This window comes from Anthonomus grandis, chromosome 22, assembly GCF_022605725.1.
Source record: "Anthonomus grandis grandis chromosome 22, icAntGran1.3, whole genome shotgun sequence".
Taxonomy (NCBI): Eukaryota; Metazoa; Arthropoda; class Insecta; order Coleoptera; family Curculionidae; genus Anthonomus; species Anthonomus grandis.
The window spans coordinates 13,289,746-13,308,496 of record NC_065567.1 but is presented as its reverse complement, the minus strand read 5'-3'; the positions used below and the strand labels follow the sequence as shown (position 1 = coordinate 13,308,496).

The following is an 18,751-nucleotide window of genomic DNA, read 5'->3' as shown; positions in this document are numbered from 1 at the left end:
CTAGGGATAAGGAGAAGAGTGTGGACACTCTATTGCCAGGAAGGACCGAATGTTATCGTCGGCACAACGATAAGAACCAGGCATGGATGAAAGTGACCCAAAACTGGTATTTTTATCAGGGGTATTTACGAGGGGTGAGCCAGGTACTCGAATGCAAAGGCGGACACTTGTTTTTAGACCATCACGATAATGATCCCCTTAATTTTTCACTCCAAGGAATTTAAAGCTAATTTAAGATAATATTCAAGAGAAGGCTGTGTCATAAAAAGAACTTGTACAATAAAAGAATTTGTTTCGGTCATCAGTTTAATTAATTATATTGTTTCCTGTCACAACTCTACAATAAAAACTGTGCTTGCTCCACAACCGAGAGAGGCCAGACAGAACTCTGCAACTATGTCGCGCAGACCTCTTTGCAACTACATCGAATATGCGGCGTTTGATTTAACTGCATCTGTTATAATATCCTCTGGTACCCTAGGCTTGGCTATGCTGTACTAAGATACATTGAACAGATTACTCTCTTCACAGGCATAGATACAAGGACTGTTCTGTGGTGTGGTGGAAAGCGATCAAAAAAAGAATTTTAACACCAATTCGCAGAAATTCTTTGTATTGTAAAGACTCTAAAGTCTAAGTCAGGAACAACAAGTAAGTACAAGGAGGAACTCTATGAGTGCAAGAGGAAATGGGCATTTGATGGGAAAAGTCATTTTCCTCTTGACTCCGCACTACGATCAAGTAGTCAGTATAAAAATCAACTTTAACAAAGCGCGAGTGTCTATCCTGGCGCTCACGTCATTTTATAAATATATTAATTTTTGTTATCAATATTATTTGGTATATGCGTATCAGTCAATCTTAATTATTATTCGCGTATACATTGGTAATTAAATTATATTATCCTATTAGTTAGGGCCTACTAATAATCTTTTTGAAATTGCAAAATGACATGTATAAGCAAACAAGCGATAGGCATATACTTAATAATTTACATTATGATGTAATTTAAAAAGCAGTCCCAACATATTTCTAAAACATTCTAAACAAGTAAATGTTACTGTTGGAACAAAATTTGTCAGTTTGTTAAATATTGGAATGAAAGAATTAAAATCCAGAGTAGTCGATCTAAGTTATAAATTATCTGTCTAGATTATCTATAATCTAGTTGGGATAGGTAATTCTATAGAAAAACTGAAAAGTGCAAAGAAAAAATTAAAAGTGATATCAAGAATTTACTATTCTTAGGGCCTTAGATGTTGTATTTGGTAAGGGCAAGTAATATTGACGCCATTTAGTCCCCTTTGCAAATTAGTCTGCAGTCTGATGCAGTCATTTGATGTCATAGATATAAAATATTTTTGATTATTAGCAAAACAGAGAAATTTGAACAAGAAGGTAGAAAAATTTTGAATATACTATTTGATTTATTGAATATGACATTTACATTTGGTTCTTGTTTAAGAAGATCTAAATAAGATCTTAATTGAGTCGCTGATATCACAGCCAAGAATTTTATACAATATTTAAATTGAATGTTCTTTTCCTTGATTAAAGCTGATTTAAAAATAAAATTTTTGATTATAGCAACGTCGTAGTAAGATTTTGTGCAAGTTATGTTTTGATCTTTCAACATTTAAATTATGTAATAGGTTATTACAAATACCTAGGTAATTTTTTTATCGAAGACCAGGCAAATAATTTTTAGGCGCGTTTTTGAATGGAATAGAAACATTGACCCGGAATTTAATATTATATAAAATTATAACAACTGGGCAAATAATATAAATTTTTTTTTAAAATTTTTTTTTTTCGTTTTTCTAAAATAGGAATTTTAAAAATCGGATAAAAGTAAAGCAAAAAAAGAATCGTTGCTAAAAGGTCATATCCAATAGATATTCGGTATTTTTATATTATTTACATCTATTAAATTAAAGTTCAAATTAGAGACACGGAATTATCCAAAATATTTAAATTTGTCATTTGTAACTGCCGTTGAAAGTTGTAGGGAACAATTACTCAGCAATGTAAATAGTAAAGTTACTACAAAGTTAGATTTAGGCTTTTGCTTTGATCAGAAATTATATTTGTTGTATCCCGGCATCCATGACTCGAATATCAATTTAAATTCAGATTTTGGGTTTACTATCCATAATACACTCGATGTAATGGCTACTAAATTTAAATTTCACTACACTGAGTGATTTTTTATAAGTATATTATATTATTTATAATGTATATATATATATATATATATATATATATATATATATATATATATATATAGATTTAAGATAACATTAAATGACACATTGAAATCCGTTTTTAATCCTGTTCTGAAGATATCACTATCAATTACGAATTAAAATGTAAATTTGTAAGGCCTTATATAAGACTATAATCTTGCCGTTAATCAGTAAAGGTATTTTACTTTTTTTAGGTACGGCTATCGTCGTTTCTCGCATCTTAGTTTCCAAGGCTTGCGATCTTTCCAGTCATATGTTTGTTGACCCCTATCTTCTATTGCACAGTTTAATTTTTCTGCTCACGATATTCTTGGTCTATCCTTTTTTTTCCTGCACTATAGTATTCACTTTGGCTATCGTTGATTATTCATCCTTTCGACATTTTAGTCTATTGCATTCTATGTATTGTTTCCAGGATGTCGATGTCTATGCTCATACGATCATAAGTCATAGCACCTGTTTTGTTTCAATCCTAGCTCAAAAGTCTTTTTCTCTAAGATTACGATACTCATAAATGTCTTGAAGGCACCAAACTTTCAATATATCTAGATAAAATGAAATCGTTTGAAATCAAAAGATTTTGTATTTTACGCCCTAATATTATCGCTTTTTAAAGGAGTATTTACTTGAATGATGACAGAATCATAAAGCCACCGACTCTTATTTTCGTAGATAATTTAAAAAAAAAACATTACATCGAAAATTAAGATCACTAGATCGAAAAACGAAAATGTTTACTTTTATTTTAGTTTTTGTAGATACGTGCATCTGTAATCGAAATGTATTTTTTATTTTGAAATATACCCAAAAATATTTTAAGTAAAAAGACACGAGACAAAAATCATAATTTTGGTTTTCTCTTATGCAAAAATGCTGATTAAGTCTAAATTAATACACAAAAATTCTATCGTAAATAGAATCTATCTAGATATGATGAATATATTTTTAATCATTAGTAGTACTCAATAATTTTCCTTAATATTAATACTCGTAATTCAATTACTGATACGTCTGATTTAAGATATATTTACCGAAAATACTGAACTACTTTTGTAATATTTACGAAGTGCATCAAGCAATTTGGTTTATGAATAATTTCTTGCTACATTGCATGTACTGTAAACCATAACAACGATGTTATATATATGCATAACATCCTAAAGTGCGGGCTCTCAATTTACTTGTGCAGCAATACTGTAATATTGGATTTTCCTGATCATGATTAAATTCTATCCATCGCTGATATAGTGCTGTATTATTAAATTTTGAATATATCTATGATGTATGGTTGATAGCTGGCTTGTATATTTATCTGAAATAAATTATGCCCTACTACTCAAGGGTTTCCTAGATATACGAAGGAGCCAGTTTTATTGTATGCAACGTTATTAGACAGCAGTTAATTACTATTCGGCTTCCGTTAATATCCCTCAATTTAGCAGTAAAACAAGCCGATAACCTGAAAAAGATTCTCACGGATATCTGGGATAAGTGGATAAGCGCCTCCTCGCCTATCGCTAATCGATAATAATAATAATAATAATAATAATAATAATAATAATAATAATAATAATAATAATAATAATAATAATAATAATAATAATAATAATAATAATAATAATAAACTCTCATATAATCCGAGGAAAAATTCAGCCAGGAGAATATCTAATATTTTGGGGTAATTAATTGGAGTAGGACAGACATAGAAAGGCTACAAAGAAAAGTGAGGACCCTACTTACTAAAACGCACAACCACCACCCTCGAAGTGCGACTGAAAGAACAATGCTTTCCCACCACCTTGGAGGAAGAGGATTAATAGATCTGGGTAAACAACTTGAAAAACAAATCACTAACTTAAGATCCTATTTTTACAGGCAAGGAGAAAATTCCACGCTGCATCGCGCAATAAATCAAATAGACGATTCCACTCCTCTACAGCTTAAGAGCGAGGAAGCGCGCAGCTACCATCATACGGACCAGGAAAAACTCCGCATCTGGATGGAGAAGCCCCTTCACGGGCGGCATTCTAATGAGATCAGCCAAAATCATGTCGACACTGCTTCGTCGAACTATTGGTTGGTATCAGGCAAGATGTTTCCAGAAACCGAGGGCTTTCTACTCGCCATCCAAGATCAGGTTATACCAACAAGAAATTATCTCAAGCACATCGTCAGAGATCCGTCCGTACAAAACGACAAATGCCGGTATGGATGCCAAATTCAGAGACAATCCAACACATAACAGGAGGATGTCAGGCCTTTGCAGCGACAGAATACAAAGAACGGCACGACTCAGCTGGGAAAATTTTACATCAAGAGCTGGCAATGAAGTTGGAACTTATTACAAAAGAGAAGGTTCCGTATTATATACTCCAGAACCCGTAGTGGAAAATGACCGATATAAGTTATATTGGGACCGCAGTGTACTTACCGATCAACATGTAAGGCATAATAGACCAGATCTTATTTTAATAGATAAAATTTCCAGGAAAACAACTCTAATTGACGTAGCCATACCGAACAACAATAATCTGCAAGAGAAACACACTGAGAAAATCGCCAAATACAGAGATCTAGCAATTCAAATCGGAAGGCAATGGAGAATGGATAATGTTCAGACCATACCAATTGTTATATCGACAACGGGTGTAATACCAAAGAGTCTACTGGAATACCTTAAACAACTAGGAACTGGCGAACATCTATATAAGCACATGCAAAAGGCAGTACTACTGGCAACTGCTCGCAGCACCCGAAAATTCCTAGGAGATAACTCTACATTTCAGGTCACTTAAGGGCACCGAAAAGACCCCCCATAGACCACAGAGCTTAATCCTTTTGATATAGGAGGTATCTGGGATAAGTAAATGATCTTCCCCTCCCTTAGAGGGAGTGCGAGCCTTAACTGGCTGTAAATAACAATAATAATAATAATAATAATAATAATAATAATAATAATAATAATAATAATAATAATAATAATAATAATAATAATAATAATAATAATAATAATAATAACAATAATAATATTAATATTAATAATAATAAACATAATAATATCAGGGGTCTAGAACACCAAATACGAAGACAGTGGGAAATGATTGAAGTGCGGACAGTTCCAATTATTGTATCAACAACAGGAATAATACCAAAGAGCCTGATCGAAAACATGAAACTGCTCAACCTTAAGGAAAGCATCTATAAGTTGATGCAGAAGTCGACGCTATTATCCACATCTCGAATCGTCAGAAAGTTCATTGGAAATGCAGATAACATCAACTAGTTTAAAAAACACATCATGTACTTGTAGTCTAATTTTATTCTTGTAAATAAAGTTAAAAAAACAGAGTCCGATGATATGGAAAGGATTCCACCAGAGTTTCATCCTTCTGATATCTGAGATATTTGGGATAAGTGAACCATCCCTCTATCCCCAGGGGGGAGTACGGTTGCCGTTTGGCATGAAATCTGATAATAATAATAATAGTTATGTAAGAAATTAGTTTAATAAATTAGTTATTTCATTATTTTTAAAGAAAGTCGGCTGAATCACCTTTAGTTGTAGCCATATGAGAAGTGTCAATGAATCCACCTTACCCACGCTTAAAGATATACCCATGCAAACACACCATAAAAAAACAGCTCAGAAAATTGTTTTCAAAGCTAAAATCAAAAACCTTTACATGAAAGAAATGTAAGCTATATTATGTAAAAACATATTGACAAAGCTATATCAGATAATTGGTGGCCTTGGTAACAACAGCTTGAACTGTCCCTAGCTGATAAACTCGAAATAGTTTTCAAGAACTAAAGGAGCTATATTACACAGCTTTTAAACCAAGGTAAGGTAAAAGTTGCTACATTAATACATCAGCATTCAAAGAAACTAACGAACGTTTTCTATGATATTAAAGAAAACACGGTTTCTCTAAGCACGTACTCCTTTTTAAATTTGAGCATACTTACGTTGGATACCGAGAAAGCTCTCTCTTCTTCTGGGTATCCAAGGCCTCTGTAGTATATTGTTATCAAAACGTTGGAAAATCCCATAAATGATTGACGAGCCAATGTCATGCCTTACAGATATTGTACTAGTACATTCGGTACATAACGATGTCATTATAACCGATATAACGTAATATTCAGTTGTAAAGAATGGCCATGTAAGGCTATATATTGGGATATCTTGTTTCATACGCTCTATCAAATAAAAAGAATTAATAAGCCAAATAATGTAAAACAAACTAACATCGTTGTTAGGGAGCAGTAGGAATGGACAAAATTACGGGTTCTTATGTTTGACCTTACTGGATGTAGGACGGCTACATGGCAAATATAGTAATTTTAGAGCTTTTAGAAATGCACTCTGCAAAAATGCTGCTTTTGGTACTTTTTAGGCAGAAATTATTGCACCACAAATGCAGGAAGATTTGATCATTGCGTGTTCACCGCTTCTATTCGCTATTATCTTATAGAATAATATGCGTCTTAATAATCTTAATTATTAACTCTAGTAGAATAACAAAGTCAATTTACAAAAGTCTACAGTTTTAAAGTTTAAGATGTCAAACTGTCTGAAATGAAAATTTATATATTTGATACAAATGTTGTTTTTTTGTTTAGCTTTTCAGTTTTACTAGATTTAGAAAACTAAACTTTTATCCTATATCTGCAGATACTTCTTAAGATATTTTCAACGTTTGATATAAGATTTGTCTTATATCCAATATACCCCAGTTACAGAAACTCTTACCGCAGTTTAAACACTTCAAACTTCAACAATCGAGTCTGCTGGCTCGATTTCCGAAGTATTGTTAATATCATTTAGAATCATTAAGCTCGCACTCCTTTAAAGGTAAACAGCATATAATTTTTTATTCGTCAGATTTTCCAATAATATAATTTTTAAGAGACCATTTAACACAAAGTTAACAGTAACTAGTAACCTAGTAAAAATTGCTTCTAAATACCATAATGGCTTTTATTTTGTGAGTATTGTTTATGATGACATAACCTCATTTAATCAAAAAGTTAGAGTCTATGTGTGTTACTTCTTACCACATTGTCTATATTCTAAAGAGTTTTTGATTTAGATGTTTCATGTTATAAATTGAAGTAACTTCTTTTTTGGAGATTTCTACTGTTCCGTGTTGTAGATATATTAGGAAAAATGTCATATGTTTTACTTAACGAATTGACTTAGGCTTGCTTGACATTGACTGTTTAATCATTTTTTTTATGTTCCTTATTACGCAATGGAAGTATTACAATTTATTCCAAAGTTGCTAATCTCTTATATATTTTTTTCTATTGTATATCGGTCCAGTTAGAGAAAAAGTTGAACTTATAACTTTTGAACTTTTACCCAAGTCTTGCCTTGAAAGAATCTTTTAGGAATATATGGAATTATTCCCCTGGAATACGCTAAAACTGTTTTTAACGCGTTAGAATGAAATAAGGTGTACGAATTTCTTAAGAACGCTGGTTTAATTTCCGCATGAGACACCTCAATCATATCTCGGAAAAATCAGATTAAAAACTTTATTATAAAAATACAAGTAACTCTTGTATAAAAAGTGATACAAATAGGGTATATTATGAAGTTTTTAAGGAAAAATCGTATCTTTCGACTTTCGGTTTATTTTGGAAAAAGCGCGAGAATTTTTTTGCCATAAAAACCACACTAAGTTTTTTTCCCAATTTTAATTAAAAACCAAGAGAAATAAGAAAAAGGCAACTTCAAAAATTCACACATTTTTGCAAAAGAAAAATGATTTTCTCGTTTAAAAAGCGAAAATGCGATTGATGTAATTTGATGTAAAGTTATTGAATAATTTATTACAAATATGTTATAATTACTTATTATTTAACCATTATATTTATACTTATTATTGTCAGGAGAATTTCTAGCTTAAATTTTTAATAAAATCATGCAAAAATTAGTCTTACCGTTAGTCGTCTATCTTCACTAGCAGTACATGCGTGAGCGGAATGGCGGCGCGCATAAATATTACTAGCATTAATTGGAGCCAAGAATAAGGAAGCGCGTACGCTGTCCTTATCCTGATTTAAGTATTCGTGCAATGTTTGTTCCTGTTCGTTATTTTTTTGTCCAATATTCCATCTGTAATAGAAGAAAAACAAATTGTTCAAATTTGATACGCTAGTAACAACGTTATCAAAGGTCATATATGAATAACACAAATAATAATTTGAAACATATAATAATTTAAAAAATGAAATTAATTTAATGAAGGTTGTTTAAAAGAATATATTTATATCTTGATTAGATGTTTTATCACATACGGGAAAAAAAATTGCTCATTCACCATTATTTTGAGTGCACCTTTTAAAATATTTTGCTTTGAATTTTTTGCCACTAAACTGTGTGCCAAATAGTAGATGTAATGTACAATTTTATTTATTTTCCATGTGGAACACTATACTCGTATTCAAATATCGTTTTAAATTCGGTATATATAGGTACTATATTGCACAAAATTCATTTAAAAATTGGTTGATAGAAAATAATTATTAAACAAGGCAAGGTAAATAATATCTATGTCCACGTCTTCTAAAAACAAATAGAAACATAAAATATTTATACAAAATACTCGAAACTGAAAGTAAACCTCATCAACATCTTCTGAAGTAGTTTCAAATAAAGCTGTTAGGCAAAATACAATTTCACGCATATTATAAATACAAAAAGGCTCATTCACAAGAATAGAAAACTACATGAGATAAAGGCTGATATAATGGAAAATGTGCAACTTAATTTCATGTCTTTCATTAAAGGATACTTTGTGGTGAGCATTTTGGGTCTTGGAGTCCAAATAATTTACCTTGTATGAGAGAAAGTCATTGGTAGTTTCCAAATAATAAAAAAGTGGACTGTATAAATAAGAAAACGAAATTTAAACTAAGACAGATATTTACTGCCGACAAGCCTCGTAAAACTCTACAACGTACTACTGCATCACTACTTGATGGTCTGTAGCTGTAGTGGGAATTAAACCAACTGTGTCACTTTGTAAAATAAATAATAATATAAATTAAATTAATACGATGAACAAACATGCCGCCCGCCTTGAAATAAATAATTTTAACATAATGTACATTAAAGCTAAACATATTATAACTTGTATATTAACAACCCATTATTCTAACATTAGAGCCTTAAGAATCTATTGGTAAGATACAAATTTTCCGTATAGAGCGTCCATACATAGAACCATCAACACATCTTACACTTACAATACGAGTTATACTGTCTGCACCAGGATGGAGTTCGATCACTCGACCTGTTTTCCATGAACAGACATTGTCTTCTTTCACTATTACCAAATTACCAATCGAGAACATGTTTGAGTAAAATTTCCTCCTTTTGAGACGAAACTGCAATTCGGATATATACTTTCAGTTCCATTGCTTCCAAAAATGCTGTACCATAGCCTGAAGACGCTGGTATTTACTAAGATAATTTTCGGCAATTGTGGTTTGATTTGGTTCAGGAAGAGCGGTCAACGGTTTTTCCACTAAAAAATGTGCCGGCGTCGCGTCAGTGGCATCGGATCTTCAGGGTTCGTAGATAATGGTGATAATGGCCGGGAGTTCCACACTCTTTCAATCTGAATTATTACCGTACATAGGCCCTCATAAGTTAATCTAGAATCACCTATCACCCGCTTTAAACCACCAAAATTGGGAGCTCTAGGCGGATTAAAATGCCAAGATACGCCTTCGTCTAATAATACTGAACCCACTTTATTTGAATTGGCATTTAAAAAATTAAAAAGTACTGAGTTCAAACCATTATCGGAATAAATGTGCAAAGGCTTTCCACGTCTTGCCATAAAACGCTTTAATACGGCGATAAAAGATAAAGTATTCAAATCAGTAACAACATCTAAATGAATGCATTTAGTACTCATACACACGAAAATGCATATATAAGACTTTAAAAATTTAGGATTTTGCGTTTTTCTGTCTTTAATATATATTGGGCCCGCATAATCAATGCCCGTATATGTAAACACAGGTTGGAATGCTGTTAAACGACTTTCAGGTAAGTTGCCCATTAAATATTTTTGGACAATTGGCTTTGCTCTAAAGCATACCACATAGTTTCTATTGATCGCAAAATTCTTCGACCAGATATTGGCCAAAAACGTTGACGAATCTACAATACTACTACACTACAACTACTTCTACTACTACAATTGTATATATATAAAAGAGTTTGTCCTGACTGACTGACTCATCATCGCAGAGCCTACAACTACAATAGCTAGAAACGTGAAATTTTGCCAACGGGTTCCTTTTATAATGTAGGCACCGGATAAAAACGGATTTTTCGAAATTCCACCGATAAGGGGTAAAAAATGGGAAAATTGTTACCCGTGACCTCGAGAACTAAGGGGGCGTGGCTTCGGAGTTTGAACGGAGACTGCCCGCACCAACGAGTCGCAGACATCAATAAAAAAAAAATTAACTGCAACAATGTTTTTTTATAATGTAGGCCCCGGATACGAAGGAACTTTTTGAAATTCCACCGATAAGGGGTGTTAGCGATATGATAAATATCGCATAGCGGCATAAAACTGATTAATAAATACGATTGAAAAAGTGCCTCTGTATTATTTATATTTTGGTAGACATAACAACAAGGCGGGTCCATGCGAGACTGATATCCCAGAGGTGACTCGACTTAGTCTTACCTCTCGCTCTGCATCTAATGAATAATTTTTAAGATTATTTGTGTCTTGGTTTTATAATAATTATAATATATAATTCGCGCCCCTTGACCTCGAGAAAAACGGCGTGGCAATTGTGGGTTGCATGTACTATCAATGAGGCGAGGCTTCGGATTTTATTTTTGTGTATTGTGGGTTGCATTTACTATTATTGGAGGCCTTCTTCGACTTTTCTTTTATTTTCACGCGACCAACGCCGCGGGCATTCAGCTAGTTGAATATAAAAGCTGTTGTGGTCCACAATTCAGTAATTTTACATGTTCATGTCTAAAAATCAAAGTAGTTAAAGGATGCTTGTAATGCAAAATAACTGGATGTTTCCGTTCCATCGAAAGGTTGGCCTTCTGTATACGACCACCAACGCGAATAAGCCCTGCATCATCCAAAAAAGGATTTAAACTTAAAATATTACTAGAAGTTGTAAAGAAGAATTTCTGTGCAAATTTGCATATTTCTTAGAAAATGACTGAATCTGCGATATCTTTGCTAAAGAGATCAGAGCATTGTCAAGTTTTTTATTATCAACTGGACCAGTTAAGGCTACTTTTGACTTTAGCCGATAATTAAACCGGAAACAGAATGCAATTATGCGTTGTAGTTTTAGTAAAGACGAATATCTACAACAGTCAAAATAATTTGGTGGATTTAAAATGCTCGAATGACTCATAATTTTTTGGTCATGTATATTAGAAAGATCTTCCGTTTCACCCTGCACTTCGATGACCGGAGTAGAAAATAAAACGAATGGTCCTCTCCACCACAATTCAAGCAAAAGCAGATATGTAGCAGAGATACCTCTCGATAAAAAATCGGCGGGATTCATCTCAGATCGCACATGATGCCAATCCTCTGCAACAGATAAATTTTGAATCTGAGTAACCCGGTTTGCTACGAAAGCCTTTTATCGACTTGGGCATGCCCGAATACAACATAATGCAGTCGATGAATCTGTCCAATAAATACACTTTTGCACTGGAATATAGATTGACTTTTTAACCCTTTCAACTAATTTAACTGTAACAACTGCAGCACAAAGTTCTAACCTAGGCAGAGTATCTTCCTAATCGGGCCACCCGCCATTTAGATAACATCGGATGTGAAGAAAGATAATCGCCTGTTGACGTAAAAGAAACTAGATATAGCACAGCCTCCGTAGGCTTTCTCGGACGCATCTGCAAATCCATGAATATGTATAAGCTTCCAGTGATCATTAAGAACAAAACGAACAGCATTTACTTTATTTAATACTTATAAATCTTTATGAAACTCTAACCATATTTCTGCGAGGGTTTGAGGAATTGGCTCATCCGAACCTAAACGATTTTGCCAGTCTGAAATATCAATTTTGCTACCACAACAACTGGACTTAGTAAACTCAACGGGTCAAATAGTTGGGCAGTTATAAACAAAATTAATCGCTTTGTAACATTTATAGATACATGAGCTTCCCCAATGAAATAAAGAATAGAATCTTGCACGGCATTCCATAATATTTCCAACGTCTTATTTTGTTGCTCTCACCAATTTGTATAACACTACATACTTCACTGTCATCTACTTTAAATTGTGCTATCAGTTCAGGCTTATTTGAAAGCCATTTTCTCAGCTTAAACCCGGCAGTATTGAGAATAAACGTAATATCTTGCTGTAATTGTAAAAGGTCTGTCTGGGAGAATTCCTCGCCTAAAAGATCATCCAAATAAAAACAATTCATAATAACCTGACTTGCTTTAGGATATTTATATTTATATTCCAAACCTAACTGATACAAGCATTGCACTGCTAAGAACGGTGAAGCAACATAACCATAAGTGATAGTGCTAAGCTCAAAATATTCGATTTCAGCGCGTGGATCGCCAAGAGTCTTTCATAAATTTCTGTGATACTGACGTTGGCTAGGATCAATTAATACTATTCGATACATCTTGGTGATGTCTGCATTCATAACAAAAGGATAAACACGAAGATTTAATAGAACAGCGGGCTGATCGTTCTGAATATTAGGACCAATCTATTGTACCTCATTTAAGTTTTTAAATGACCTTCCTTAATAATAGAATGGTGCGGCAAATAAAAGTATTTATTTGAATCCCTTGTCTTCAGGGAAAAATTATTAACTTTGGTTATATGCTCAAGATTCCTATATTCATCCAGAAGGGCTACATAATCTGCCTTTAAGACTTTATTTTTAAGTAAGCGCCTTTCCTATAAATCAATCTTTTATATGCCATGTGTTTTGAAAGACCTAACTGATTCAAGTTTTCTTTGAAGGGATACTTGACAAGAGAGAGTATTTTGTTGAGAAATAATCCTCACAATATTGTTCAGGTTTCGACAGAACTCTAGTTTTTCCTCGCATTCCTCTAATTCCCAGAACATTGTCAAATTTGGATCAATCTTCTGTTCTAAAGAAACACAAGCCAATATTCTATTCTCAGAAATGGGAACTTTATGTGGATTAAAATTACCACTAACAATCCATCGCAATCTTGTCTTCTAAAGAACTGGCATGCCTGGACTATAAATCTGTTTCATAAGCAGAATTCGATAAAATACATTATCCAACAAGTTTATCTGACCTAATCCTATTATTTCAAAATTAGCAGGTTGTCTCTCTAAACCGAGCTTATTAACCAAACTCTCCGATATGAAATTACTTTAAGATCTCGGATCCAATAGTGCTCTCACAATAAAAATCTCTCCTTGAGAATCAAAATCTCGAATTCTCGAATTCTCGAGAACGCTGCCTTTTCTCCTTATCTTCTCGGGGAATCTCGCTAAACGAGGCGCTTAACGCAACAGTGTTCTCAAAGACCGGCTCGTTCTCGGTATCACACAAGTTTTGTGAATTAACTGCAACATTGGGCCTACTACTGCTCGATGCAACCGGAGTTTCTAGGTTTAAGTGCAACGAAGAATTGTGTTTTTCTCCACAATGTCGACAACAACTAAATTTAGGACAATTATTGGTATGATCAGGATTAAAGCAATTTATACACAGTTTTAATTTATTTATTGCTGCCAGCCTGGCCTTTACATTGAGGGATTTAAAGGCAAAATATTTATATATTGGGTGATTTTTCTTGCCATAGTAACACACAAATTTTTGCACTGTAGTTGCAGTATGACATTTAACCTTTGCACTCTTAATAGGAAACTTACCCTCCTTTCGAGAAGATTGTAACGTTTACTGTAACTCACAATTGTCTTTTAAAAACTATTAACGCCTTGTAACTGTGGTCAGTCCCCACTTACAGAAAAACTTTTCTATTCACGACGTGTTACAGAATCAAATCTATCTACAAGCATAAAAATAATTAATGTATCCCAATGCTCAGCATCTTGCCCAAGACTTTTTAATGACCTTAAATATTTGTTAAATAAATCGTAAATTTTGCGCAGTTCTACCTGAGACTCTTTCATGACTCTGGGACAATCAAATAATTTTTTTATATAATTATATATAATAAGCCGCTTATTTTCGTACCGATCAGTCAATATAGACCATGCATTCAAATAGTTGTCATTAGTGACTTCCAAATTTACTACGGCTTGTAATGTTTTACCTTCAAGAAACAACTTTAAATAAAAGAATTTTTCTACATCAGACAAATGCCCATTATTATGTACAATAGCTTGAAAACCATCCCTAAACTCGACCAATTTTTCATATGAACCAATAAAAAATGGCAATTTAAGATCAGGCAATTCTATTCATAAGTACTTATTCTGAAAATTTGTTCTTTGTGAAGATTTCTCCTCAAGGAAGGCGCCCAAATCTTCATCTATAGCTTCTATTGTCTTCATTAATGTCATTTGATATTTAATGTCTGTCTGAACATTTCCAAATTGCGAAAATAGAGGTTCAACATTATCTAGTCTAGTCTTAATTTGAATTAATTCTAACTCGGAGAAATTACCTAAATTAATCGTATCTAAAAATGAATTTGTCCGAGTCAAATAACGCTTAATATTACCTCTTTTTACTTTTAATTGACGTAAATCCCCCATATTTTTAAATAATTAATCATTTTTAAATAATTATTAAAAATGACTCTAGTTTAACCTTATCAGAAACCCAAATATAGTACAACACAAAATTATACATTCATTATCATGGAACGTCGAACAAAGACATACACAAAAATGTTTAAGAAGTGATTTTCTATAATAAAAATATTTAATTGGTGAACAGATATGTGCAATTTTTTCAAAGGAATGAAAAGTGACCACAAACCTTAATATTGGTCTCAAATATATTGTAACAAAATTCCGTAACACACTCCTACACACACTTACTCCAGGAACACTCTTTTCTGTCAGGAGCATACCTTGATAAACTAAATTCTAAACTTAACGTATGTAGAAACGAGAATAAGTAAATTATAAAGTAAACATACGTAACTAATCAACTTAAACTATAAAATACGAATAAAATAGTACACAAACTAGAAGAATAATTAACGTATTTACATTTTCACGCTACCGCTCCCCTCTCAAGTGTGATCATACCGATTAATCAATACCTCCAGGGTCAGAGATGGGACGACCTGAATCATGATAAGGCGTTAACCGGACCATCTTTACAATTTTCATCTTTGTTGTCGAACGTCGCTGCATCCGGTGCACCACGTCAATGATTCTGGTGACCACATGGAATGGGCCTTCTGAATCCTTTTGCAGCTTTGGTGACTTACCCCTCGTCCTCCATGGATTTTATAACCAGCCTGGATCCCCAGCATTTAAACCGATAGATTTGCCTTTATGTGATAACGTAATTTTATTCTATAACTTTCTAGGTGAAGTTTAGCCCGTGCTTGCACGTAGACCATTTTTTGCAAACTCTCCTGTCGGCGGTCGACGTACTTCTCGAGGATTTCAGACTTGTCGGCTCTTCCAGTAATAATGTCTAAAGATAATGAACGATATGCCAATAAGAATGGTTGTATGCAGGTATCTGAACTGGTTTACTTAAACTTTTCCACAATTCTATAAGACAAATATGCAATATTACAGATTTTTTTCAATTCGACGTTCAGGAGGAAAAAAATAAGAATATCAAAATACAAATAAACAATAAATAATAATGTCACTTAGATGTAAGTTCAATTTCGGCAGAATAAAATGGGATCCTTGATTTTTAGTTTATCGTGCTAAACCAAAATGGTTTATACCCTACAAGAGAGAATAGAGATAGTGGAGTTATTTTTTGCTAACCATCAAAATGCATTTTGAACACCGGAACTTTTCAGTAAACGTGAAGAAAACAGAAACGTGCAAAGAAAATATGTCATAGAACTAATTACAAAATTTAGGGAAATAGGATCGGTGGCCAATAAAAAAAGGAATGTTGAGAAACCGGTAAGGAACGAAGTTGTAGAGGTTGCGGTTTTATAAATTGTTAATATGGATCCTACACTAAACACTCGACAGTTAGCTTCTGTATGTGAGATCAATCGGGGAAGTATACAAGGGATTCTAAAAACTCATGATTTCCACTCCTATAAAATAAAGCTGGTACATGAAATAAATGAAGACGACGAGGATAGGTGCTTGGAGTTCTGTGAAATAACTCGTGAAAGAGATTAAATAATCCCAATTATGTGTTTAACATCTATTTCTCGTGAATGTTCGTTTTTCATAAACGGCACTGTAAACCGTCATAATGGCCGTTATTGGTCGAGCCACAATCCATACTTTATCACGAAGCACCATACTCATCTTCAAAAATTAAACGTTAGGTCTGGCATTTATGGCGGTCATATTATTGGAAAATTTTTTATATCCGGTAATGTTAATGGGGATATGTACCTCAAGTTATTACAAGAAGCTATCGATCTGGCAATAACGAACATTATTGAAAAGGACAATAACAATCAATACGTTGAAGGTGAGCTGATGTTTCAGCCTCTGATGGGTGCGCCCCCTCAATACACAATAGCTGTCCGCAATTATTTAAATGAGAATTATTCTGATAGACAGTGAAGTATTAGAAAGAGAAGCTCTGTTGAATGGCACGCGCGGTCGCTGATCTTTAACCTTTGGATTTTTTTCTGTGGGGTCACCTAATAAACAAAATCCATGCTACCCGACCTGCTTTAATAGAAGAATTGCACGAAAGGATTACATTTAAATGCCAACAGATAACTCCTGATATGCTTCGAAATGTGCGACGTCGATTTGAACAAAATCTGTATTATTACATGTAGGTTAACGGTGGCCATTTCCACCGTTTGTTGGACTAGTGTTTATATATGATTGTTCTAAATTAATATTTTGACAAATAATTGCGATTATTTTCCAAAAAACTGTATTAAATGTTAAAATAGTCATTAGCTTGAGAACTGCTGAAGTAAAAATCCTTTTAGCTAGCTATAGCCGTATAGAGAATGAAAGACCTTTCTTATCTCTATCCAATATCAAGTTTTGATGAGACAACTGGCATTCATCATATTATACTATAGTGTTTCATGTACATCATATTATACAACTTGTAGTGTGTGAACTCAATCAGAGATTAATAACACTCTTATAGACTCATTACCATTAGCAATTAAGTGTTCCTTAAGACAATGTGGCCAAAATAATTAAAAACAATACTATTTTCAAATTACAACCCGAATGTAACGCAGTTATTGGTACAACAAGAATTCATTAAAAAAACATTACTGAAACAGACAGTAATATAATTTATAATTATTATCCAGTGTGAAATACCTTATAGATACTGTGAAAAATGTACAAATAAATCTTATATGCCAGACCTGAAACCAATAAAAATAAGTAAACCGAATACTGATGATCCTAACATAGAACAATATAAATTAAATTAACTAGCAGAAGAATTGGATAAAATCATACATAAATAAGCATATCCATTCAAGATTGGCATTGTTTCAAATTCAGACTTCTCTCCATGTGGTCTACGTCTATTTCTTCAGAATTTTAAAAGCTTCCTGCCAAAACAAAGACCTAGTTTTTACGTTAAAGAACTTATAGAAAAAGCATTTGAGTTAAATTCCAATAAGAGTCTTACATAAATGCTATTTCGACGCAATAGCTTTTAACTAAAAGGGGGAGTTATTATATCAGTGGTTCACATCAGGACAATCAAAGTCATTTATACAACGCAATAGGTTCATAACATAAGGTATATAACAGATTCATAACAAGTCACACAAGTATTAAGTTACTACAGAACAAACTTACAAAAAACCATTATTTTAATAAAAAAGCATCCTTATTGACTCAGAACGCAAAAAGGACCATTCCAGTAAACAGAATTCTGTTTCCCATGAAACCTAAGAGGCTTGTTGTTGATTTTTTCTACGACTACAGGACACTGAGCAACTCTACGTGACATTAAATGCCACATCAGCACTACCTAACCTATTTAAGCTTACGACGTCTCCGCCATCATTTTTATTATAATAATAATCTGTATTTTTCTGTTTAGTTGTTCTTCTAACAATAAAAGTTGTACTTAATTACACTTCAATTTATCACAAGGGTATGTGATGTAATGTGATAGTGAGACTGTGTGTGTATAATGTGACCCAGTTGGTTGTGTTTATACCTTGTGGTCTGATGATGCTCTTAGGAGCGAAACACGGGTCTCTACTTTACGTAATATTAATTAATAAAAAAATTTGAGACTGAGATTGTGTGGTTTTCTTTTAATATGTTTATATTAAGGACTCTAACAATCTGTTTAATGTCTTAAATTATAGGCCAGTGCGGGAATGTCGT

At 33.1% G+C, this 18,751-nt stretch overlaps 1 protein-coding gene across 2 annotated transcripts in view; it reads right to left on the bottom strand.

The window, feature by feature from the left end:
• LOC126748925 (atrial natriuretic peptide-converting enzyme) overlaps positions 1–18,751 on the bottom strand; it is a 126,769-nt gene that overhangs the window by 86,932 nt on the left and 21,086 nt on the right. For both annotated transcript variants that reach the window (XM_050458467.1, XM_050458468.1), the window contains exon 3: positions 8,196–8,370. In XM_050458467.1, the coding sequence (XP_050314424.1) occupies positions 8,196–8,370 (175 nt within the window). The remainder of the gene's footprint in view (positions 1–8,195; positions 8,371–18,751) is intronic.